At 27.6% G+C, this 13,360-nt stretch overlaps 2 protein-coding genes across 4 annotated transcripts in view; both read right to left on the minus strand.

Moving 5' to 3' along the window:
* LOC122505843 (5-hydroxytryptamine receptor 2A-like) overlaps positions 1–13,360 on the minus strand; it is an 837,584-nt gene that overhangs the window by 764,369 nt on the left and 59,855 nt on the right. The gene's annotated exons all lie outside the window — the stretch shown is intronic.
* LOC122505844 (antigen LPMC-61-like) overlaps positions 1–13,360 on the minus strand; it is a 30,536-nt gene that overhangs the window by 11,427 nt on the left and 5,749 nt on the right. Inside the window, exons 2-3 of the mRNA XM_043617698.1 lie at positions 4,977–5,026; positions 877–1,455 (exon numbers count right to left, since the gene is read on the minus strand). Coding sequence (XP_043473633.1) covers positions 877–1,455; positions 4,977–5,018 — 621 coding nt within the window. The 5' untranslated portion in view covers positions 5,019–5,026. The remainder of the gene's footprint in view (positions 1–876; positions 1,456–4,976; positions 5,027–13,360) is intronic.

Raw genomic sequence — 13,360 nt, forward strand, 5'->3', positions numbered from 1 at the left:
ATTTAACAAGGTTATTAAATTTTTGAAGAATTTAAAACTTTTTTGAGGATACAAATTGTAATACCCATAAATTATAAATTTAAAAAATACTCAAGAAATTGTAAATTACTTACATGTGTGAAAATTTTATTTTAAGTTTTGACAAATTATTGTTTAAAGAATTTGAAAAATGTGAGAAAATTGTAAAAAAATGGAAAAGAACGAATTGAAATAATTGAAGTAATTAAATTTTGAAGTTGAAATTGTAGTTCAAATTGTAGTTCAAATTTTGACTAAAATTATAAAAAATTATTAATTTTGTAGAAAATTTTTTCTTGTTATGAATATTGATATTTATAGAAATATTCAAATTTTGCAAAAATTTATATTAAAATTTCTGAAAATAATTGAATTTCTGGGAGGAATTTTGATAGTTATAAAAGAAATTGAATTCTTTTTAAGAATTGCTGTTTTATTACTTATGAAAATAATTAAATTTTATCTAATTTTTTTAAAAAGAATTAAATTCTTTTTAGAAAACTTTATGAAAATAGTACATATTGAAAATGATTGAATTGACAAAAATTTTTGAAAATAATTCAAATTCTGTCATTATAATTTTATTGCCATTTTTGAAAATAATTGAATTATTGCAATCATTTGTAAGTCCTTCAAAATTCTTTTTTTAAGTATTTTTAATTAAAATTCTTCTAATAATTCCATTATGTTACATAATTTATTAAATAAATTATATATTAAATGTTAATGTAAAACCTAAATGTAAATTTAACTAATAATTGAGGGCCAGGATGCTATGAGGTGTTGCGCGCCATTTACTTGACATGTCGCGTTACACCTTATAGCATCTAGCCCCTCAATTAATCATAATTTACTTACATTAGAATTATCCTTTTTGTAGGCAGGTTTCTCCTGCCTGGAGAAATCATTCTCTGCCGGTGATGGTGCAGGTGCAGACTCCAACGCTGGCCTCTTCAGCGGAGCAACAACTTTTTCCTCTGTTTCGGAAAGTTGTTGTTGTTGCTGAAGTTGCTGCTGTTGTTTCTGAATTTTATCCTGCAACAACTGCTGCTGCTCGATTTGCAGGTTAATTTGCTGCTGCAGTTGTAATTGTTGCTGTTGTTGTTGGAATTGGTATTGATGAAAGAACAACTGCGGCTGTTGCGGTGGCAACTGCTGTTGTAACTGCATATGCTGTTGCGGTGGCAACTGCTGTTGTAACTGCATCTGCTGTTGCGGTGGCAACTGCTGTTGTTGCTGCATCTGCTGTTGCGGTGGCAACTGCTGTTGTTGCTGCATATGCTGTTGCGGTGGCAACTGCTGTTGTAATTGCATCTGCTGTTGCGGTGGCAACTGCTGTTGTTGCTGCATCTGCTGTTGTGGTGGCAACTGCTGTTGTTGCTGCATCTGCTGTTGCGGTGGTAACTGCTGTCGTTGCTGATCCTCTCCACTTGTAGCCTGAAAATGGAACCGAATTCATCAAAAAAATTCTTAAAAATTTTATTAATAATCGTCAAAAGAATTCCGCTATTTAAAAATGTGTAGAAAAAATTCTTTATGACAATTAAACTTTAAGAAATATGTAATTATTCAATATATTGTTATTTTGTATTTAAATAATTTTATTCTAGTAAAATTGCTTCATAAACGTTAATTTAAAAATGGATTTTAATTAAAAATTTAGATTATAATGGAATGTTAAAAGCAGTAAATTTTTAGAAACAATTGAATTTTGAAAAGGTTTCAGATTAAAATCTTCAAAAGTTTGAATTCTTCATATTTTTAACTAATTATTCTGTGGAATTATTTTTTTTGAGAAACCTAAATTGAGTTTTTTTAAAATTATTATGAGGAATTAAGACCAAGCAAGGGCCTGATCCGCAAAGAAGCGAGGCACAGGCTCATAGAAAGATGGCAGGAAAGATGGGATGGTGAGGGAAAAGGTCGATGGACCTATCGCCTTATCCCGGCACTCGCCACCTGGATAAATAGGAAACACGGTCAGGTTTCCTATTATTTGACTCAGGCGCTCACAGGTCACGGGTGTTTTAACTCGTACCTGTGTCGCTTTAAATTACGCGAGAACGAGGTGTGTGCATATTGCCAGTTCCCTGAGGACAACGCGGAGCACACCCTCTTCTCATGCAAAAAATGGGACTTGGAGAGGCGGGCCATGTTCGAAGGTGTAAACAGTCAAGTTACACCGGAGAATATGGTATCGCTGATGACCCAGTCGGAAGAGAATTGGCGGCAAGTCGAGAACTTCATAATCTCGGTTATGTCGAGGAAGGATCTCGACGGCCGCCAAAAAGCGTAATTTAAACAGCTTTTAATTTGTTTGTTTGTTTTTTATTAATTTATTTTGTGATTTATTTGTCCCTATACATTTTTTTTTAATTTGTTTTGTTTTTTTTTATTCATCTTTGTACAATTTTATGTTTTCAATATTTTATACGCGTTTATTTTTATTTTTTTTTATATATCCGTTTATAATTTTATCTTTTGACTTTTTAAACTTCTTAAAATTTTTGTTTTTTATTGTTGTTGTGCTGCTAATTCCGCTTTTATATTGAAATAGTTTTAAATTTTTTAACTATTGACGCAGGAGAACCGCAGACACAGAACAAAGTCGCAGCAGCGATAGAGTTGGAGCGCCTCCCTCGAAGGCTAAAGTCTTACGACAGTTCCGAGGGAGGGTAAAGGGCTCCAAAAGAAGGGTTACGGGTTTTAGTGGGTCGGGCTGGTAGTAGGTCGCCAGTTTATTAAATTTATTATAACATTTATTTATTTATCCTTTTTTTTTTTTCCCTTTTTTTTATTTTACCAACCCCACATAACCTTGGAGTGCGGAATCCAAGGTATCTGTAAACAGATTTCCCAAAATTCCCTAAGCAAAAAAAAAAAAAAAAAAAAAAAATATATATTTCATTAAAGAATTTACGATGAATTGAAATTTTGTAAAACTGAATTGTATACAAATGAAATTGAAAATTCTTAATTAACTTTTTCAAAAATTATTAAAAATAATTGATTTTTTTGAAGATGTTTAGTTAAAAACACGAAAAGAAATCAGTTTTGTAAAAGTGACAAATTATAATCTGGCAAAAATTCAATCATTTTCAAAAGTAATATTATTCTTCGCAAAAATTAAATATTATTCAAAAGTAATAAATTTCTTCTAGGGAATTCAATTATTTGCACAAATAATAAAACTCATTGTAGAATTTCAATATTATTTTTCATACAATTTTAATGAAATTTCTCGAAAAATGTAATTATTATTAAAAATTTTATAATTCGTTGATAGAATAAAATTATTTAAAAATTTGTTGATATCGATTCTTTATGGGAATTGAATTTTAAGAAACATTTAGTTATTTAATAAATTATTTATTTTTCTATTTAAATAATAATTGAATTCTAGTAGAATTTTCAAATGAAAATTTATTTAGAAATGAATTTCGGATAGAATTGTAGATAATAATTGAATATTAAAAGCAATAAAGAATAAATTTTTAGAAATAATTGAATTTTTAAATAAATTTTTTTGAAAATATTTAATTGCACTTTTTTTATATTATTTAAAGTTTTTATCTTCTAATATCTATAATATTTAATTTTAATATATAATATATCTAATATATACAAGAATTTTTAACTAAAATCGAAATTTTGTAAACAAATGGATTTGAAAATAGTCAAAGACTTTTTTCGAAAACTATTAAAAATAATCGATAATCGATTGAAAAAAAATTTTAGTTAAAAAATCTTGTATATAGTAATTGAATTAATAATGATTTTATCACTCGGCCATCACTAATTATTATAAAACATGAAAAAATCAATCACTTTGAGTTGAGGACTCAGAGTTATTGATATCTTCATGTTTTATAGTTGTAGAAAATTTAATTTATAGTTTTTAAATAAAATGATTTCTTATTTGACTCAGAGTGGTTATATTTTTGTCATTAATTTTTCGTTTTTATTCCGTAAAGTCCGTATTTTTAAATACTTTCACTGGTTCGAGCCCTCATTTTGTTATTTATCGATATAATTCAATTCTTGGGAAGAATTTTATTAAAATCTAAAAGAATATTTGAATTATTTCAAAAAAATGTAATTAAAATTGTATTTAAAATAAATGATGTATTTAGAACAATTTCATTAAAATATTTGAAAATAATTGAATTCATGTAAAAAATTCTAATATTTTTGTAAATAATTAATTGAATTTTTTCAGAGAATTTTGAAAAAGCATTTCTTTAAATAATTAATTTTTTAGATGAATTGAAATTAAATTTTTAAATATAACTACATTTTTTGAGCAGTTTTTGTAAAATTGTATTAAAAATAATTAAAATCTTGCGATAAATTTTATTATTTATGAAAATAATAGAATAGTTGCTGGGAATTTTATTATTTATGAAAATAATTGAATAGTTGCTGGGAATTTTATTAAATTTTTTTTAAATAATCGAAATCCTGAGAAGAATTTTGTTAGTTATGAAAATAATTGAATTCTTGCTTAGAATTGTATAAAAATTTTGTTAAATACTTGATTTTTTTAAAATTCTATTCTAAATTAACTGAATTCCTGTAAAAATTTTATTACTTATGAAAATAATTGACTTTTGAAGGGATTTTTTTGCATATTATTTATTCTTATTTTTAGAGAAATTTTTCATAATTTTTATAAAAAAATTGTCTTTGGAAGTAGCAAAAGCTATTTTCTAAATAACAATATATAATATTAAATTTTACCACTTTTGAAGGAAATTTTTCTAAGTCCCAAGTTAAATTCAATTTTTCTGAAATTAACCTTGTATAAAGCAAAAATCATGCAATTTTAAAACAAAAGTAGCATTGTTATAAAAATATTTATTAAAAATTTTAAAAAAGTTACGAAGTACGAAAAAAGTTTAAAAAATATAAATAAGTAACAGAAAAAGTTTACAAAAAAAACAGTTTCATTTACTTACTCCTTTGGACAACGAATTCCTTCCAGTTGAAGTTCTTCCCATAATTAATTCTGAAATTAAATAAGAATTTTATGTATTTTTAAAATTAAAAAAGTTTTTGTTTTAAAAAATTGAATTTTACAGTTAAAATTTTTAAATTACACGATAGTAGATAAACAAAGTGAGTACCGGGACACATGTTCGCGAGGCCGCCGCTAGAGGCGCCACTAGCGCTGCAGTCGGTAAATGGCGCGCATTTCAAATTTGTACATTATAGTTCGTGCGACAGCCACCAACGCTGTGTCGGTTACCAACCCACAGTCAGTATTGCAGATTCCATCATTAACAGTTGATTGAAATGCAGATTCCTACCCTACATTTTAATTCAACCGTCAGAGTAGGGAACTGTTTTTTCGACATGTTTCGACCCTCATCTGTGTTATATTTTATACATGTGTTAGTGCAATTTGTGATGTGTGAATCTGTATATTGGGTATATGTACACACGACAAAGAAATTTACCTGGAACAACCATAAATTTCACTATATTAACGAAAGTTTTAGTTATTTCAGTTAAGACTTTCACCTTATTGCAGTTCCAGTTAAAATTTTATTTCCGTGTACAACACCTGAAATAGATTTCAGATATTCACACCTGTCTCTTTTTAATTCATTATTAATTCATTAATGATTTGTCTTATCTATCCAAATATTTTATTTTAACGAGTCTTGAAAATTTTTTTCTTCAAGACAAGTACATATCAGGATATTTTACTTTAAGAGCTTTCTTATTATATAATCATTATAAAATATACATTACAATTAAATGTAAGTAGTTTTTTATCAGTTGATATTAATTCATTGTTGAATCATAGTTGATGCATTAATGACTCATTGTTGATTCGTTAATGATTCATCGGTGATTAATTAATGATTTATTATTGATTCATTAATGGTTTACGGTTAAATAATTCTTTAAAGATTCATTATTGATTAATTTCTTATTAATTTTTTGAATAATAATAATTTATTAGTTAATGATTTGTCTTGTCTATATAAATACACAGAGAAAAATTAATAGTCAAAATTACACTGAGAGAAGTTTAGCACAGCATCTGAACTCAGATACAGCAGCCGCGCGAAATGAGGGTTAGATATTGTTCCCTGATTTTATTCAGACGCTGAGATAAAATAGAACAGCATATGTGCTAAAACTTTCGTATATGTGTTAAAAGTTTAGTTTCTGTAATTCTGTACACCAGAACGAGAAGTCTTTAAAACCGTGGGACCAATGTTGCGCGGAAGGTTAGGTACAGAATCTGAAACATGCGCAATGCAGAATCTGAGCTAAACTTCCCTCAGATACACCAGATCATGGACGAATATACGTTGAAAGACTTTTCATTTCAAAAAGGGTAAAATGATGTTTTTATGTTACTTAATCGTATGAACGTATCCACTATTAATACAGTTCAAACTAATAAGTGGGTCTCTACTAAACGAAAAATAATATATTTTTCTCATCTAAAATTGCGCGAAATTGTAGTAGAGGTGGGGGGGGGGTGAATCTCAAAAAAACTACATGACATCATTTGGGAACGCTTCCTAACCAATTGACAAATATTTCAGTTCATTATTGGTTCATTAATGAGTCATTGTTAATTCATTGTTGATTCCTTAATGATTCATACTTGATTTATTTATGATCCATTGATGATTCATTAATGTCTCATTGTTAATAAATTAATGATTGATAGTTGATTTATTTATAATTCATTATTGATTCATTGTTAATTCATAGTTGATTCACTAATGACACATTGTTGATTCATTAATGATTCATAGCTGATTTTTTATGATTCATTAATGACTCATTGTTAATTAATTGTTGATTTATTAATGACTTATAGTTGATTTATTTATAATTAATTGTTGATTCATTAATTATTCATAGTTGATTTATTAATGGTTCATAGTTGATTTTTTATGATTCATTCTTGATTCATTAATGATTCATTGTTGATTCATTAATGACTAATTGTTGATTTATTAATGCTTTAGTGTTGATTTATTAATTATTTACTGTTTTTTCATTAATGATCTGTCTTAAATATCCAACTATTATTGAAAATGAATGATGAAATGTTAATAGTAGTGAATAAACTCCATACATTAGGTTGAAAAACTTATCGATGTCGAGTAAAAATGCTTGGTATTGTAGATTTAGTAGATTTTAGTAGATTTAGTAGAAATGATATCTTATTTTAAAATAAATAGATATTTTTTTCAAATATTTTTGGGCTGTTCCTGTAGAGAATAAAAATGGAAAAGATGTTGCTGATGCAATGTAATATTTAGTAAATAAATGTATTCCAAAATACCTGCATTCAGATAATGAAAAGAAAATAATTTTACAATTAACAATTTGAATCAGAAACGAAAATGAATAAAATTACTTTTAATCAACATGCAGGAATCTAAAAAATGTCAGTTGTTGAACGATTTAATAGAACACTTAAGAGTGAAGGTGTAAATTTAGAAGTTGTTGACACATTAAAAGTACGTTTTTTAAAATTAAAAAAAGTACCGCAGTGAATACCAAAGTTAAAAAAATCATGATAAAGTACGAGTCATCAAATAAAACATTAACTAAAACATTCACCATCGGGGTCGTCCATAAATTAATTAAAACATTTATGGGGGAGGGTCTACACGGAAAAAAAGTACGTGAATCCTTCCTTGAAAGTGCTTGACTTTTGGATAGGACACAAAATACAAGGCTGTATCATATACTTTTTATTAGAAAATATAGAAAAGTCCTAGAGTTATTCTAGTACTAGTATGGGCAACAGTGTTTTTTAAATTTTAACGAAAAGTCATTTGTTCAGTTTTATAAAGTACGTGAAAGATTAGTTGACTGCGCTTGAAAATTCTGTAGAGCATGCGCAGTGTGCGTTGCGCGTTTCTACCCAAGGTATTTACCTTGCCAGCTGATCGTCTGTTTCCATTTGTGTTAATTTCAGATGTGAATATACTATTATCTTATGAAAAACAAATAGTGTTAATATACAGTACGAAAACCTACCACGTCAGTCATATCCCATGAGTGGGAGTGAGACAGACTTATGCGATTCCCATACTTTCCTATGACTGACGGATAGCTTTTCTTACTGTATATTTGTCTTCAAGAATTGACTTTCAAAAAAATATTTTTTGTTTTGTGTTTCTCACAAAACAGAATGTTATGTAAGTCTCAGTTTTCAGTGAAATAGCATGTCTCAGAAGTCGTGAAAAATTTCACCATGTGGTTTATAAGAATACGTACTTTTAAGTGTGAAGTGTGTGTTTATATTTAAGTTATACGCGAATATATGTGTGTGTTATAGGTTAGTTCATAAGTGTTGACGAACGTCAAAAAGTGATACAATAATTGTTCTTTGTTTGTGTGATTAATTATCCAAATATGTTAATGAATGAGTGAATTTCAGAAAAACTGTGTGAACAAGTGGAAATTATTTTTTTTATTTTACAGTTTTTTTGAAAGTCAATGAAATTCTCAAGCAAGGTACTAGAAATTTTCATTGACTGCTTTTGAAACTCTCATGCAAAAGTACTAGACTGTTTTTAGTATTTTGTGTCGTATCCAAAAGTCAAGTACCGAGTCAATGAAAATTTCACGTATTTTTTTTTCCGTGTAGCTAGTTCTTACGAACAATAGAAAAAATTGAGCTGATGTATGTAAAATATCTTACTAGGAGGAGGGGGGGGAAGGTTAAATTTTCAAAAAATATTTTACGTAATTTATGGACGGCCCCATTGACAAAGTTGTATCAACTACACCTGTGACTTATAAGATCAATAATTACTATAGGACCAACCAATAAGTAAAATATCCTGGTACATATCTTGTAGAAAAAGTTGTCAAGTCTCGTGGAAATAAAATTTTGATTAAGTGGTTAGACTTTAATTATTATCAAACCAGTTGGATAGATAAGACAAATTATTAATGAATCAACTAACAATTATTATTGTTGACTATTGAAAACTACTTAAATTGTATTATAATGTATATTTTATAAGGATTTTATAGAGAGGAACTTCTTAAAGTAAAATATTCTGATACATACATTCTATAGCAATAGTTCTTAAGACTCGTGGTATTAAAATATTTGTCAAGTGGTTAGGCTTTGATAATTCTCATAATAGTTGGATATATAAGACAAATCAATAATGAATTAATAATGTTTCATTATTTTATTAACAGTCAATCATTAATGAATCAACAATGAATCATAAATAAATCAAGTATGAATCAATAATGAATTAATGTTAACTACAAAAAAGACTAGTTAATTTGAATTATAGTGTATATTTTGTAAGAATGCTATAAAGAGGAACAGTTTAAAGTAATATATTCTGATGTACATATATCTTGTAGAAAAAGTTGTCAATTCTCGTGAGACTAAAATATTAATCAAGCGCTTAGGCTTTGAAAATTCTCGTATTAGTAGGATATTTGTATAAGACAAATCATTAATGAATCAATAATGAATTATTAATAAAATCATTAGTTAATCAATAACGAATCAACTATCAATCATAAATAAATCAACTTCAAAACATTAATAAATCAACAATGAATTAATGTTAAATATTAAAAAGCTACTTATAGTGAATTATAATGTATATATTTTATAAAAAATCTATAAAAAGGAACTTCTTAAAGTAAAATATCCTGATATAATTTATAATACAAATCAATAATGATCAATAATGATCATTAATGAATCAACTAACTAATTAAGCAAGCCAACGATTTGTCAAAAAAAAGGCAAAACGAGTCTTTGTCTTAGTCAAAGTGATAGTCAAAGTCTTAGTAAAGTTAACGTTCAAGTCTTATTCCAAGTCTTAATCAACGTCTTAGTCTAAGTCTCGGTCAAAGTATTGGTCACAGTCCAAGTCTTAGTCATGATCAAATTCTAAGTCAAAGTCTTAGCCATAGTGAAAGTCAAAGCCTTAGTCAAATTCTTGGTCAAAGTCTCGTCCAAAGTCCTAGTCTTAGTCCAAGTCAAAGTTTCAGTCTTTGACTTTGACCATAGTTAGTCTTAGACTTAGATTTACTTTGATTTTCTTTGATAAATCGTTGACTTGGTTTAGATTTTAAATAAAATTTCATTCGTAATTAAAAATAACAGTAAAATGAATTATTTTTAATCCATTCTGGTGTTATTTTTAATACCTCACGATTTTGCTGTGTAAGGATTCCTATTCAATTCAACATGCTCCTTTTGTCAATACCACGAATCCAATCTTGTCAAAGTATCTCCTAGTTAAGTCAACTAGTATAATTAGTCATTTTGAAAGTTTTCTTAATTGTGCATGCGCATGTTTCTGCTTTAGCGGTATTTGGCTCTGTGAATCGTGAATTTACGTGAATCGGGGAATTTTTTTAATGCATATAGAATGGGTTTTCTATGTCTTCCACGTTTAAAATGAAGCTATTACATTGTATATCACTAATATAATGTAATTATAAGTAATCAATTATTTCAGACATTTTAGATTTAGTTCCAGTCTAAAATTAATTTCATACAAGCGGTATCAACATTTTTTAGTATTCTAATTAGTTTTGTTAAAACGTACTTTACCATTGCAATATGTAATGCATGGATTTGGATGCATTTACATTAAGTTCTTGACAAGCAAGTAAAATGATGTATATTTAATTATTCATTTCTTGTTAAGTCATTAACGATTCTTTAATAATTCATTGTTGATTCCTTAATTATTCATAGTTTATTCATTAATGATTTAATTGATAATGAATTGATTTATAATGATTTATAGCTGATACATTAATGATCCATTATTTATTGATTCATAGTTGATTGGTTCGGTATAGTGGAAGATTATCCCAACCTTCCAGTTTTAGTTTGCTGCAATCTTATAAGGTGTAAGCTTACGTTGACCTTATACTATACGGTGTGATCTTGTTTTAAGATTACAGTAACCTTGCATGTAATCTTACGTTAACATTAGGTGTAAGCTTACAGTGATTTCATTATTATTATTAATTCATTGCTGATTCATTATTGATTCTCTAATGATTCATTGTTGATTCATTAATGATTCATTATTGATTCATTGTAAAGAGAGATAATTATTATAAACATTTACTTTTCTATCCTAACTTTTACTTAAACTACTATTTCAATTATTGCATCCACAATAGGCAAGTTTTTCTTTTTTCATTTATTAAAAAAAAGTCAAAATTGTAGGCTGTAGGTGATTATAAACACTAAATTATAATTTTGAACCACTGTGCACACAACCTCAAAATCAGGGCAAAGATCATAGGTCAAGAGACGAACATAACCTCACAATTAGGGCATAGATCACACACTAGCGCTGCGCATGGGAAAAATGGAAAACACAATTCATTCACAATTGATAGAATTATAACACTGAAAACAATACTATAATTATTTTACTTTGATAATATTAAAAAAGTATGAGGAACACATGAAAACATATATGACACACATGAATTAGTGAAACATAAACAAGTAATATAGGTTATGTTTTGTGCTTCTCATAGTCAACAATTTAACCACATGCAGCGCTGGTGTTCCTTTCGGTATTTTTCACCCACTATTCGGGTACCGAAATTTGTCCCACTTTCAATACAAAGTTTGTATGGTCGTTCGGTCTCCTTATACTACTTCATGGTCACAGGGCAAACATAGCCTCAAATTTAGGTCAAAATGCTAGGGCATGAGGCAAACAAAACCTCAAAATTAGGTCAGATGGCAAACTTCATCTAAACATTAAGTCTGCATTTAGTTACTTCAAAATCTATGTGTAATTTCACCTATTTTTTAACCTACAATGTTTGCTTTCTGACCTATCATTTTGACATAATTTTGAGGTTATGTTTACCCTCTGACCTATCATTCCTATCATGGAATCATGACATAATGAATCTTTAATGAATCAATAATGAATCATTAATGAGTCAAAAATGAATCATTAATTAATCAACAATGAATCAATAATGAATCATTAATGAATCAACAATGAATCAATAATGAATCATTAATGAATCAACAATGAATCAACAATGAATCAATAATGAATCATTAATGAATCAACAATGAATCATTAATGAATCAACAATGAATCAATAATGAATCATTAATGAATCAACAATGAATCAATAATGAATCAACAATGAATCAATAATGAATCATTAATGAGTAAATAATGAATCATTAATAAATCAACAATGAATCAATAATAAATCATTAATGAGTCAATAGTGAATCATTAATGAATCATTAATGAATCAACAATGAATCAATAATGAATCGTTAATGAATCAACAATGAATCATTAATGAATAAACAATGAATCAATAATGAAGCAACAATGAATCAACAATAAATCAACAATGAATCATTAAAGAATCAATAATGAATCAGCAATGAATTAATAATAATAATGAAATCACTGTAAGCTTACACCTAATGTTAACGTAAGATTACATGCAAGGTTACTGTAATCTTAAAACAAGATCACACCGTATAGTATAAGGTCAACGTAAGCTTACACCTTATAAGATTGCAGCAAACTAAAACTGGAAGGTTGGGATAATCTTCCACTATACCGAACCAATCAACTATGAATCAATAAATAATGGATCATTAATGTATCAGCTATAAATCATTATAAATCAATTCATTATCAATTAAATCATTAATGAATAAACTATGAATAATTAAGGAATCAACAATGAATTATTAAAGAATCGTTAATGACTTAACAAGAAATGAATAATTAAATATACATCATTTTACTTGCTTGTCAAGAACTTAATGTAAATGCATCCAAATCCATGCATTACATATTGCAATGGTAAAGTACGTTTTAACAAAACTAATTAGAATACTAAAAAATGTTGATACCGCTTGTATGAAATTAATTTTAGACTGGAACTAAATCTAAAATGTCTGAAATAATTGATTACTTATAATTACATTATATTAGTGATATACAATGTAATAGCTTCATTTTAAACGTGGAAGACATAGAAAACCCATTCTATATGCATTAAAAAAATTCCCCGATTCACGTAAATTCACGATTCACAGAGCCAAATACCGCTAAAGCAGAAACATGCGCATGCACAATTAAGAAAACTTTCAAAATGACTAATTATACTAGTTGACTTAACTAGGAGATACTTTGACAAGATTGGATTCGTGGTATTGACAAAAGGAGCATGTTGAATTGAATAGGAATCCTTACACAGCAAAATCGTGAGGTATTAAAAATAACACCAGAATGGATTAAAAATAATTCATTTTACTGTTATTTTTAATTACGAATGAAATTTTATTTAAAAT

The sequence above is a fragment of the Leptopilina heterotoma genome, unplaced genomic scaffold, assembly GCF_015476425.1.
Source record: "Leptopilina heterotoma isolate Lh14 unplaced genomic scaffold, ASM1547642v1 Lhet_377, whole genome shotgun sequence".
NCBI lineage: Eukaryota > Metazoa > Arthropoda > Insecta > Hymenoptera > Figitidae > Leptopilina > Leptopilina heterotoma.